Genomic DNA, 13416 nt, shown 5'->3' on the forward strand with positions numbered 1-13416 from the left:
CAGGGTCCTGGGATGGAGCCCCATGTCAAGCTCCCTGCTCAGTGGGGAGTCTGCTTCTCCCTCTGCCGCTCCCCCTGCTTGTTTTCTCTCTTTCTCTCTCAAATAAATAAATAAAATCTTAAAAGGAAAAAAAACATGATAAAAAAATCCATTCTCTGGAAAACGTAATGTCTTACACCATAGCCCACACTGTGGCTATGAAGTCAATATATATATACAGTCGTGTTTTAACTTATGTTGGAAAGTATCTACAAACAATTCTAATATGCTCACTGTTTTAGTAACTTAATGTTTAAAACAGGAACACATGTAGATAAGAGTAAATTCAAAATGTGCAGCTTTATATAAACATTTTACAAAACTTTTTAAAAACACTTAGCAAGGACATAGACCATAACCTCATTTATAAGTGACATAATTTAAGAACTGCTTTGGCAACATGTATAATACACAGTATCAGTTTATTACATAGACCTCATATTTAATCTTCCCTTCTTGAATTTCTCCCACTGGAAAATAAAACCAAAAAGATTTTCAGTACAATTCATTTTATTATACCATCAAGAAAACATTTCCAGGTTTAGTACCGATTTCAGTTTCAAAACAAACTGAAACTTATAGCCTTTAATATCTAGTGGTCATCAAAAAATTGGTAAGTATATAAAAAATTAACTTAGTACTGTGAATTCAATGCACAAGAATCTTTTCTATCTAAAGCATTTTTTTAAAAACTGCAGAACAATCTAAAAACCTGTTCATTTAAAGCACTTATGTATTAAAATAATATATTTCAGTTGGTTAGGGATATCACAAATAGAATGTAAAGGGTATCAGTTCTTCAAATATCATTTGTTTCATTCTGTTTGATTTTGAGTTTCCTGCTATCCATTGCACAGGTCAATCAAAATACAAATGCGTGCAAATTAAACAGGTTATTTAAAATGAAATAAAGTTCAAGGAGAACAAAATTTAGAATTAACTTACGAGGTAATCTTTACTTTCATTGTTCAAGTATCACAGTTCTAAGAAATGCCTCTCTTTTCAAAGCCTATTTCATTTAAGATGTTTGTCTTCACAGAGCCCTTATTTCTAGAGCCTCAAAACAAGTTAAATAAAATCCCATGCTTCCTAGAATATTAAATACCATGCAGCATAGCATTAAAAGAATGTTAACTATCTTTAAAAGCAGAATTCTCATATTTTACTTTCTGACCAATTAAAAATAAGTTCATTAAAACCACTTGAAATGATGCATTTAACTTGAAATAAATTACTAAAATTCCAACATAAACGTAAATATCTATAACTAGCTCAATCCATCTATCGCCCAAACAATGTAGCGGGGCAAAATGCCCAAAGAGAAAGCATCCAGAGCATATGGAAATGAACACTGAGAAGCCAAGCTCCCCAGAGCTGATGCAAAGCAGCCATGGGACTCAAATCACACACTCCTTTTGGGGACGCGAAGTGTCTGTCATCTCTCTCTACACAACTTAAGAGTTCCTAAAGCAAGTCAGAGCGGACCATCAAACTGAAATACCCCATACTTGCCAGTGGTCATCCAGCTGGGCTCAGAGGCCATGTACTGTTCAGCCTGCCCCGGCCACAGCCCGACCTGAACCTCAGCTTTTAAGGTTCGTATGCTGCAGAGAGGGGCAGGATGGAAGCCGCGCAGAGCCTGATGAAATGGAACAGTAAATTCCCACTTCCTATCGCCTGTCAACTTCCTATAGTTCAAATCACCCTTGAATAAAATTAAATGTGCCTTCTGTAGTTCAGCATACAAGTCAGGAGCCACCTGAGACATTACGCAGAATTCATGAGGCAGAGTCCAAAATATATGATCATGGTAAACCCATCTGCCCACCTTAATATAGGTTTCCCAGGCAGCCCCACACTTGGACATCCACTTATGATTAGACCCTTTCACTTGTTCAATTAACCAGTTAAAATCACGGATTGTAGCATCAGACACAAACCATGGAATAGTTTTTCCATAAAAATGGATCTCAGTAGCCAGTTGAGAGGACAACAAAAAGTCAGCTAAAACTAAATCTGTAACAAGTTCAAACCCAGAATTATCCAGAACAATATCTACTCTGGTAATAGATGCTTTTCCTCTTGTTTTCTTGCAGTTGTTAAGCAGCGACCAAAGATGTTCCATGTCATTCACTAAGATCAAAGGTTTTAGTTCCTCCAAAGAATTCATTATGTTGGTTTTCTGAGAACTGGTTTCCCCGCCTGATAGAGACAGATCACACTTATTCCCCCACAGTGAAATCTGAAAAAGAAAAAGTATAAAACTTTTACCCTTGTTTTGAATAACCAACAAAAACTCTATTGTGTAAAATGTGGGGGGAGAGGTTGCTAAAACAATTCATAAAATTCATTTCTACAACATGCTTAATATAAAATATCCACCAGATCTACACCTTCTCTAATAATGCAAAGACTGTGTTTCCATCATCATGTATAAACAAGGTTAAGACAATGAAACATTTAATTGGTCACTATGTAATAATTTTTCTAAAAAACTGGTTTGAATGATGTTAACGATCTGTATGGCTTAAATCAGAATGATTCTGCATCTTGCAGATACTAGAATATGATCACACTGTAAAAAGAGGCTACAAAGTTTATTTAAAAATCCAAAGTCAAGAGAAAAGTAAGTTCCCTTTTCCCTCCTCACATTCCTCCCCAAACTGCTCAGTTTCTTTTACTAGTTGTATAACATTAGGACCAGGCAAACTCTCTGGGATTTAGGTCTCTTACTTAAAAAATAAAGAAACTGGGCAACGTGATGTCTAAAGACCCCTCCAAATCCAATCATCTATTACTCCACTTTAAATTGAAATAATACTTCAAGTTTATTTTATAGAAAATGGTACATAGCCCCCCTTTTTAAGCTATAATTAAATTACATGTTTAGGATTACAGGCTCTAGAATCAGACAGATGTGGGTTCAAACCCCAGCATTTCCAGTTGACACCATTGGTAAAGTATACATGCTCCCTCAGGCTCAGGTCCCACAATGGAAAAATGACATAATACCAGCACTTACCTTGAGAGTTACTGTGAGCGGTGACATACGTTTAAGTAACACACCCAAGACTCCATAAATATCAGCCAAAACAGACTCTACCTCGTGTGATTCAAAATAAGAGGAAAGTGCACATTCTAAGAATATTATTTTTTTAAAAAGACAGATGAATGGATGCTCTTAAGTACGAGGCTTAAATAGGAAGTGTCCATCTGATGCAGAAACACAGCGTTGTGGGCGGCACCCTTCCGCTGACATCAGGGTCTCTGTCCGCCGCCCGCACGTCTCCCTCGCACCATCTTCCGGTTTGTAATTCCGTGTTGAGTTGTGCCATTATTTGTCTATATTCCCTTGACATTACAAGCTCTACGACAGCAAGGATTGTCTGTTTTCCTTGCCATCACAGGCCCGGCATCCAGTTTGACAGAGCAGGTGCTGAGATGTTTGTGTGGACAGTGGGGGTGTTCCCTGGCTTCTAAAAACGATCAACGTTCCCTGCAAACTAAAATACTTTCAGGTTTCTTATAGGAAGTTAACCTGCTGGTCATCATGAGTACTAACGGAAGGCAACTTTGGCCTCCTTTACTTGGCCACGTTCGATGACAGAAAACAGAGCGGTATTCCTTCTTCTTCACAACTTACTATACTCATGGGACAAAGACATACTCAAAGACTGCCCCCCGAAACAATGGGCCAGCTACAGGTAAGGACTGACATGTTACTGCTTTTCTTTTTTCTTTTCTTAATTCTAAACTAAACATAAAGGATAGTTCCAACTGGGGGAAATAACTAAGCTTATTATTTAACAATACCCTGACAACTTTTCTTCCAAACTCAAAATAAGCCTTTCCCTCTTAATCATGCAGCTTACTCTGCTTGCCCTCAAAGTTTTATCAGAATTCTGCAGTCTCTACTTTCAAAGTATTTCCAGAATACTGGTGACAAATTTTAACACCTCTTCTTGGTCCAGTCATCCCTCCCTGAGTCATGTTAATAACAGACTTCCCCAATGTCTAGCCTTGTACCCCTTCAGTGTGTCCTGAGAAGTAATCCTTGAAGGAAGTCCATCCTTGTTACTCCTCTGATGAAAACGCTCTAATAGCTCCCCAGTGGTGGCAATGTGAGTACAAATGGAAATCTTACCTTTGCTTAGGAGGCCTCCGTGGCCCTTCCAGGCCCCTCACCTCACTCATTTCCTGCGGGATCCCCATGCAGTTTCTCTCACACACCTGCCAGTCCCCCACCTCAGGTACCCTGGCAGAACACTCTCCCAGACCTGCATGTGACCCACTCCCTCGCCTGCTTTGCCTCTTTCCCTGTCACTTTCTGAGGCCCTTCCCTGGCAGCCCCACTTAAAACTGCACCCCTGCATCTCCCCCAACATCCCCATTCTCCTGCCCTGCTTTCTCTCTCTTCATGGCATTTCCTAATAGCATCTTTTTCTGGAAATGTTTCTAACTTTTTCTGGGAGATGAGGGCTGGGGATACTGTTGTGTAAAACCCCACATTTTCAAATAGTTCTAATAACACATCTTAAGGATGTGTTCGAATGAGAATTAAAAACTAAACTTAATGCAAGACTGGTGAAAAAATGTAATAAAACCATATTAAAGAGGCCACTGACCACCTGAGTGTTTTCACCTGATGATAACCGCAGGCTGGTGCTCCACGCTGACACGACTGAATCTACTTTCATTCTCACGTCAAATGACGACGTATACGGTGCCATCCTCATTTAACGGAAAGATTAAGTAACTTGCCTCAGGTCCAACAACAAATAAGTGACAGAACCAGCATCTAAGTCCGAGTCAGGCTAGGCCGACCAAATGACCGTGGAGTATTCTCTCAAGAATGACAGAGGCTATGTAGCCAGAGGACTCCTGTGCCACTAAAATCACCTCCAGCTGAAGAGATTTCAAAACTCATTTTCAGAGATTAAGTGGATTTTCAGCTCTTGAATAACACTATTACTGAAGTGATAAAAAATGATCAATTATAAGTTAAATGACAATATATACACGTGCTTTGTTGTTAAGTCAATGCCACTTTATTTTTTAACTGTTTAAACACACAAACATACTCAGGAGATCAATTATCACATTTACCTGAAGAAGTCTGAAAAATTCATCTTTCAGCTGATTTTCATCTAGGTCTCTGATGGTTGTTACCACCTCTTGTAGGTGAGTACACAAAGCAATGATAGATTCCTGCGACTCAAAGAAATTTTGGTCTTTTGATTCTTTAAATACATCAAAGTCATCAATTGGTGGACTACAGGAGGAGAAAAACATATAGAAGAAACATTTATATAACTCTGTACCTTTTTTTTTTTAACATTTGGGTAATTGCAGTTCTTTAAAGGAAAGAGAGTAGAACCTTCTAATCTCAAAACTTACTGGTAATAGATACTGTATGAAACATAAATCAAGTTACAGAAAAATGAATAATTATCAAATTACACAAAATAAATCAATTTAATGAAATTACACAAAAATAAATATCCAAACTCATTTTAGTTAACTGTTAGAAGTTCCCTAATCAAATATTTTACTGGAATTTGAAATAATTATAGTGATATATCCATAATCATTACCCAGTTATGGTTTCCAGAGCAAAAGTAGAAAGAAACAACATTTCAAGATAATTGCTTTAGTTTAACAAACATTTTTTGGGGTGCTAAATGTGGCAGGGTTCCATGAAACAAACCTATGAATATCAATATTTGAACACAATATAGTAATTACCAACAGAGTCAAACACAGAGTACTATGGGAACCCAAAAACTACTTGAGAGAAATCATAAAATATTAATGTAAATTTTATTATAACAAATTTTGACCACATATATGTAGTTTTCTGGTTTTGACCAATGGTGATATGTGTCAGGGCTTTACGCTGTCCAAAGAGAGATCAAATAATATTAATACTGGCCTAAGAACAACATAACGAGCAAGATATAAATAAGAACATCATAGACTTTAAGAACCAAACACAAAAGACATTCAGATCATCTGATCTTCTAAATTCGCAACTTTTTCCAAGGGTCATCTACCTTAGGATAAAAACAATGTGACTGATGTGGGACTGGCTTAAAAAACAAACGCATACCAGAATTTATACATCCACACGATTGCTGTCTCCTCCCAGTCTCCCTGGGAAGCTACACCCTTATTCCAAGGATGCTGCCATTGCTCAAAGCACTTTTGGAATTTTCTTTAGAACTTGTGGCACATTATTGAAGGTCCTATCAGTGATAGCACATCTCTATCCTTTGGAGTTTATTTGGAGCCAAGTCACTCAGAGCAATTTCACTAGAATGACGTGTGTAAATGAAATGGAGTAATAGATTTTTTTTTATCAAAAATGAAGGACTAAAAAATAGTGAGACTAATTTCTTTTTTAGGCTGTACACTGGCTCTGAAAGAGGTTCCAAGGTTTAAGTTAAAAGGCATTTTTAGCAGTGGCAGCCCTGCTGGAATAAATCAGTCTCTCAAGGTGACTTAAAAGATAAAAGTTATTTGGATGCACAGGTTCAAGTGCAGGGGTCAGCAAATTGCAGCTTGCAGACCCCGTGTGGCCCACCACCCGTTTTGTATGACCTGTAAGCTAAGAATGATTTTTATACTTCTGTGTGGTTGAAAGAAAGAGTATTCTGTGAAACATGAAATTCAAATTTCAGTGTCCATAAATACCGTTTCCCTGGAGCATAGCCACACTTGGTCATTTCCGTACCATCTGTGGCTGCTCTGCCTCACAAGGACACAGCCAAGGGGCTGCAACAAAGACCACGTGGCCCCCACAGCCTAAAATGTTTACTATCCCGCCCTTTACAGGGAAAGTTCGCCAATCCTTGTTCTAATGTTTTATTAATAAATCACTAAAGCCATACCTCGAATTAAGAACAAGCCTTATTCCTTGTATTTAAGGGTAAACTCATATACTTATATATGATTTCCGATTTTAAAAATGTTGGCTATTTTAGAATCTACTAAAGCTGTATATGTGCACAAACTATGACCCGGTGGTTCACTCCTAGATATACACCCAACAGAAATACATGTGTCTGCTCACCAAAAACATGTGTTCGAAGGTGTGTAGCAGCATTCTTCATAATAACCCCAAATTGGGAACTACTCAAATATTCATCAACAATAGAATAAACAGACTGTGATATATTCATATAACACAATATGATATAGCAATGAAGATGATTTACATTTATATGCAACAATACGGATGAATCTCACCAACATAACGCTGAGTGAAAAAAGCCAGACACAAAATTATATCCAATATAATTTCATTTAAATGCAGTTTAGAAATAGGCAAAACTAACGCAGGTCAGGATAGTGTTATCTTGAGGGGCAGGAACGACAGGGGCCATATGCAAGGCTTCTTTGGGGCCTACTAAGGTTCTGCCTCTTGATCTGGGCGCTTGGGACATAAGCATCTTCTGGTAAAGATTGTTGAACACTTAAGATATGTTCTGGATGTATATTATACTTTAATAAAAGCTTTAAAATGTCCATTTTCTCCATACTTTCATTTTTCAGTATCTGAAGTATATTTACTTATTTAAATTTTGCATATGACTGATATTTTGAGTCTTAATTTAGATTACTCAACTATTTAACTCTGATAAAAACTAAAACATAAATCTTTTTTTTTTTTTTTTAAGATTTTATTTATTTGACAGAGACACAGTGAGAGAGGGAACACAAGCAGGGGGAATGGGAGAGGGAGAAGCAGGCTTCCCGCTGAGTGGGGAGCCTGATGCGGGGCTCGATCCCAGGACCCTAGGTCCATGACCTGAGCCGAAGGCAGACGCTTAACGACTGAGCAACCCAGGTGCCCCTAAAACATACATCTTGAGAAAGAAAATTATAAGTATGTTTCAGTATAAGGGGCAAAATCAACATAAACATGTCTTACAGATAATGTGTGCTTTGGGATCCTAGAAAAGTAAAAACCCTTCTTTGGTCACTGGAGTTATCACTGGCCCAGGACAGGAATTCCTCCTCCGAATTGGACATTTAAAAACTTTCAGTACTAGTTCTACTGTAAGGTGTTTCTTCCTTACACTGACCTAACACCTGAGTTCTGGTACAAATTCCCTGACTTTGAGTGTCTGCCACAGAGATCACCTGAGGAGAGTTCTACATCTATGACTGACTAACATTCTTGTTCCTGCAAATTAAAGCTAAATTTTGCCTCTACCCCTTTTAACAAGCTGTTCCCGAACCAGTAGGTATCAATCCAGGATGTGCAGAATCTCCCTGAGGTGTGGAAAGAAAAACTGCTGCCCAGGTCCCACCGCACACAAATTAAACCATCAGTGTTTATTTTAATATAATGATTTCAAACCCTGTATGTTAAAAAACAACAACAACAAAAAAGTCTCCCCCAACTGGGTTATAAATGTGTAGCCAGGTGTGTAAACTTCTACCCTAATTTTTTTAAATTCTGAACCCGATCTACCTCTAAAATCAAACTCAGAAACATATTCCTTTTACCTTTCTAACTTCCAAACTCCCCCAACCCCGTGCAGGGAGCCACCCTGTGTTTCAAAACTTCAGCAGCTTTGGCTCATACCATGGATGTTTTCCAGAATTATGAAACCATCACCCAGAATTTCAGACTCTCCTTAGACCTTGACAGACATCCAAATCTACTACTTGGAAAAAGATGGTTTAATGAGGGCTCTAAGCTGACTTACATAGACCAGGGTCAAGTACTGGCTACACCATTTCCTAGCCATGTTCACCCTGGGCAACTTATTACCAGCATTGGGCCTCCATTTCTCCAACCGAAACCATAATAATACCTACACTTCACTGGGCTGCAAAGTAACGGGAACATAGCTGGTGTTCAATACATGACAGCTCTCAGTATTGGCTCTCGTCCTGCTTAGGTGCTTCCCATGTGCCAGGCCAATGTGCTAGATATTTAATAGTGTATTTTGCTTTCAGAGCAAAAGTTCTAAAATACATTTATTCAGCAGTGGGTGCAGGATGAGACACAATTAATTTAATTAAATACACTTATTCAGCAAAAACAATAAGTTGTGACTTTAAAAACTAATTTCTAGGGGCGCCTGGGTGGCACAGTCAGTTGAGCGTCTGACTCTTAGTTTCGGCTCAGGTCAGGATCCCAGGACCCTAGGATCAAGCCCCGCGTTGGGCCCGTGCTGAGCATGGAGTCTGCTTAAGATTCTCTCTCTCTCCCTCTCCCTCTGCCCCTCACACTTGTGCTGTTTCTCTCCAAAATTAAATTAATAAAATCTTAAAAAACATTTTTTAATTAAAAAATAATTTCTAAAGATTAAACAGAAAAAGCTAATGAATACACTCAAATTGTTTCCCCAAATAATTTTTTTGCTTTACCATTAGTGCTGGTTTAATCAATTGCTTTTAATTATTCTTTCCTATGTTTAGGGACAGATACCAAAGAATTCCTCTTATTTAGCAAACCTGTATTTTTGTAACCAGTGACCTAAAAGGATGATCCACATTACATTTTCTTCTGCTTTCTAAATCAGTTCTGTATCAGATTTTTCCTAGGAAAAATTAAATTAGTATAAATAAGCCTATAAAAAGTGATTTTGATATGTATATAACTTTTAAAATGTCTCTAGCCATCTAAAAAAAGGGCCAAAAATTAATTAAGATAGTGCAAAAACACTGTAGTGATTCACTGTTCTGTTGACTCCTCACCCCAAATTAACTGACATATTATCTATTTTTATAAACAAAACAAGGTTTATCCTGTCGTTTTACCGAGATATTTTCAAATTAACATTTTTTGCTCAATACAATTTGTTTTACTCCAAAAGTCTTAAGAATTTTTAATTAGTTCCCACTTCAGATATTGTATCTTTTTAAATATTTCATTTTTAATAATTTCTATACCAAACGTGGGGTTGGAACTTACAACCCTGAGATCAAGAGTCGCATGCTCTACTGACTGAGCCAACCAGGCATCCTCAGATATTTTATCTTACATCTATTCTGGGCAACTGGGTTGTAATTGCCAAGAAGCTCTTATATCAGTAACATCTGCGGAAACATCCAATACTGCCATTAATACCTACTGAACGGAATTCTGGCTTCCACTGGTTTTTATTTTTAATCTTATCATTTTATAATTTCAAAAAAGCATTAAGTCATCTAAACATTTATTATTTGATGTTATATACTTACCTCTGGATAACTGCTTCATGAATTCTACGATACATGTAGCATTCTACAAACAACCAAGGTGAGTAAAACCACCTGGGTTTTCCATCATTTTCATTTAAAAGACTCTGCTGATATTCTATGTATTGATTCCATATGTCAGTATCAACAAACTCCTCAACAAAAGGGATTATTGGTTTATCTGTTTGCAATTCATTTCGTAATTTAGAAAGAAGAGAAATTGCTTTCTTTTCGGCTTCTGTGCCTTTCTGCAGAAACATGAAAAAATATTTAAATACTTAAAAATATGTGAATAATCTATATTTAAATATATAATTTATATATGTAAACAGTTAATTCATATAGGAATAAGCCCTCTAGGATAACACATTTTTAAAGTCCTAAACTAAAGAAAGAAAAAAATATTAGATTTCAAAGCTACATTTATGTCTTTTACGAACTATTATAAGCATTGAAATTCAGAATTGTTAAGTTGAAAATGAAAGAACACACACATTATCCTGTCTTATCTATTCTGCCTTTTTTGTTTAAGTTTCTTCCAGGGAACCAGAGTACTCTAAGGAGGGAGGAATGATGCTTACCAAAGACAGAAAACTGTTATTGTGTTTCTGTTAAAGAGTTAACAAAAAATTAAAGTGAAAACACAATATTACCTCTCCATGTTTCTCAAAAAATTCACTTTTATGTCGATGCAATGTATCAATAGCCTTGGTTAAGATCTGTGGTATTCTGTCTTTAATTGTAAGATACGCAAACGATCTAGAAAAGAGAGTCACATACACAGTATATTACTTAGCATTAATACCAGCAGACTGGCCATCTTCCAGTTTCATTTGAATTAAAATTCCTTTTCATACAAGCATTATAAAGTAAGCCACCATTGTTCGACTACTATATTAAGACAGGAAAATCCGAAAACTTTTCTGGTGTTACATGTCATGAAAGCTAAACATTCTTTGTGCTTCTAATCCCAGATTCTCCCCTTGAGACTGTTCCATGATTATCTTTCCCATTCTCTTCATTTTCTTGAATCAGAAACTAACTTAACAATGTGATAGGACAGAAAAAGGATTTATCCAAAAAAGAAATTAGGATCAAAGAATTTATACTAAAATTCAAACAGGCTCTTGTTGCAGGTTTATTACTCACTAAGTGACTTCACATACTTAGACAAATGAGGCAACGGATGTAAAACTGTGTGAAAACCTCTAATGTGCTAGAACATCAGGAATGAAAGATATTTATAAACCTGCTTTTCTCTTTTCTCTTAGTCTATGTTCTTAGCCAATTTTAATTCTCTTCAAAGGTTTTCTCTCCTGCATTCTCTACCTGCACAATGACTCCATCCATCCTACTCTGCCCTCAAACAAAATTAAGGCATGTTACCATCACATTCTCCCAACCAAAAAATCAGGAGACTTTCTAGAAGTGTCAAAGAATGAAAAAAGCTGGAGGAAAAACTTGAGCATACTTGAATTAAAAAAAAAAAAAAAATTAAGGTACTCTGGATTTTAGGCATACAAAAATCAAGATTTACAGATTATCATTTTATATATAATTAATTTTTAAGCAAATGCATGATTCAGTTAGAAAAAAAGACTTCAGGAAGTGATGAAATTCTGTGCATTTTTAGAGCACAAAACTTAGCTGATCAGTTCATTTGTATCTTCAGATCACCAGAGACAAAGTACAGTAGTTAAGTTTTGGGGGAGTCAGAAATTACATGCAGATTTTCAAAGAAAAGGGAAGGAGGGGGGTCAGAGCCCTTAACCTCAATCCACCCCCACCTTGTGTAAGGGTCAACAGTACTAAATTTCCTCAGAGTTTCCTCAAAGACCCGCATTTGTGAGGGTAAATTCCAAGGTCGGGACTAAGGTAGAGCCAGAGGAACCTAGAGCTCAAAATTTAAGGTTCCACACACTCCCTTTTATTTTGCATGACTGAATGAGTGCCTGCTCAAATTTTGGGCCATTGGTGCCTCTCCAGCCTCAATCTACTCCCGTTAAGGTCAATTTCCTCTACGTGCTTTTTTTTTTTTTTTTTTTTTGGCAATATTTTGCAAGACATACCTCAAATATAAATTTGGCCATTCAATTTATACAAATAAATATATATTTTTTATGGTCGTCCACAACTTTTATCTAGAAATCTGTGACATGACGCGTAAAAAGCGAAAAGCTGCAGGCATTGATAGCTCACGAATTAATCTCAACGGCAATAGGAAGAAACATATTTCTCGATAAATCTGAGATTCCTAACTTTTGCAGAAAAATTTAGCCCTCCAAAAGTGCGTGCGAATGAATGAATGAGTGTGTGAGAGTGTGTGTGTGTGTGTGTGTGTGTGTGTCTTAAAGCCACGCCGCTGAAACACCCTGAAAGGGGATAGAGGAGGCATAAACTCTCAAGACAGTCATGAGTAAAACAAAACAGCAGCATCGGATCACTTGAAAGACAAGTTAACTGTTCGACATAAATTATAACAAGCCTACTAAAAGGCCTGAACAAGGACAGTAGAGAGAAGCCGGGTGACCGGAGGACTTCGGCGGGGTGCACAGTCCGCTCCCAGCAGTCAGGGAGAAGGCTGGAAGCCGATCCGAGTCCGCAGCCCAAAGCCCGGCGGACAGCCGCAGCCAGCAGGCTCGCCCCCTGCCCCGGGCCGCCTCGCCCCTGCCCCGGGCCGCCTCGCCCCCCGCCCGTAGGAGGAGGCCGAGCCGACCCGCCGGGAAGCCGGGCCCGATGGCTGGACCGGGCGCCCCCGACCCGCCGCAACTCCCCTGATGGCTACCCAGAGGTTCCCGACGAGGCCCGGCTTTCCGCAGAAGCCGGGAGGAGGAAGAGCAGCGGAGGGACTGGGCGAGGAAAGCGACACGAACCCTTCGTCCTGTCCCGAGAGAGACGCCGGAGGCCCAGCCATCACCTCCGCCGGGCCGGCTCACGTCGCACCCACTGCAGGGAGAGAGGAGGTTCCGGCGCCGAGGAGGAGCTGAGAAAGGGAGGGGCATGGGTTAAAAAAAAAATGCTTTTGAATGAAGAAACTTTATTTGGTTCCCGTGGAAGAGACAAACAGCGGCCGGCGGGAGGACGAGGAGATCTTCCGGGGACGAGGGCGGGGACAGCGGAGGGCGACGACAGCAGCGGAATAAGGAAGCGGGCGGAGGCGGAAGCAAGCAGGGACCGGGA

The 13416-nt window shown here is 38.6% G+C and overlaps 1 protein-coding gene across 2 annotated transcripts; it reads right to left on the reverse strand.

The window, feature by feature from the left end:
• Nucleotides 1-531: 531 nt before the first annotated feature.
• Nucleotides 532-13369, reverse strand: DCPH1 (damage control phosphatase 1). 2 transcript variants are annotated; one of them, XM_036072969.2, is made up of 5 exons: nucleotides 13110-13369; nucleotides 10890-10995; nucleotides 10240-10484; nucleotides 5146-5311; nucleotides 532-2281 (listed from the first exon to the last, which is right to left on the reverse strand). In XM_036072969.2, exons 1-5 carry the CDS (start codon nucleotides 13148-13150, stop codon nucleotides 1514-1516), a joined length of 1326 nt encoding a protein of 441 aa, XP_035928862.1. In that variant the 5' UTR covers nucleotides 13151-13369; the 3' UTR covers nucleotides 532-1513. The 2 variants fall into 2 exon arrangements, with proteins under 2 accessions (XP_035928862.1, XP_035928863.1); XM_036072970.2 differs by lacking the exon at nucleotides 13110-13369 and adding an exon at nucleotides 13022-13067.
• Between the last annotated feature and the right edge of the window lie 47 nt (nucleotides 13370-13416).

The sequence above is a fragment of the Halichoerus grypus genome, chromosome 9 (assembly GCF_964656455.1).
Source record: "Halichoerus grypus chromosome 9, mHalGry1.hap1.1, whole genome shotgun sequence".
In the NCBI taxonomy this organism is placed as follows: domain Eukaryota; kingdom Metazoa; phylum Chordata; class Mammalia; order Carnivora; family Phocidae; genus Halichoerus; species Halichoerus grypus.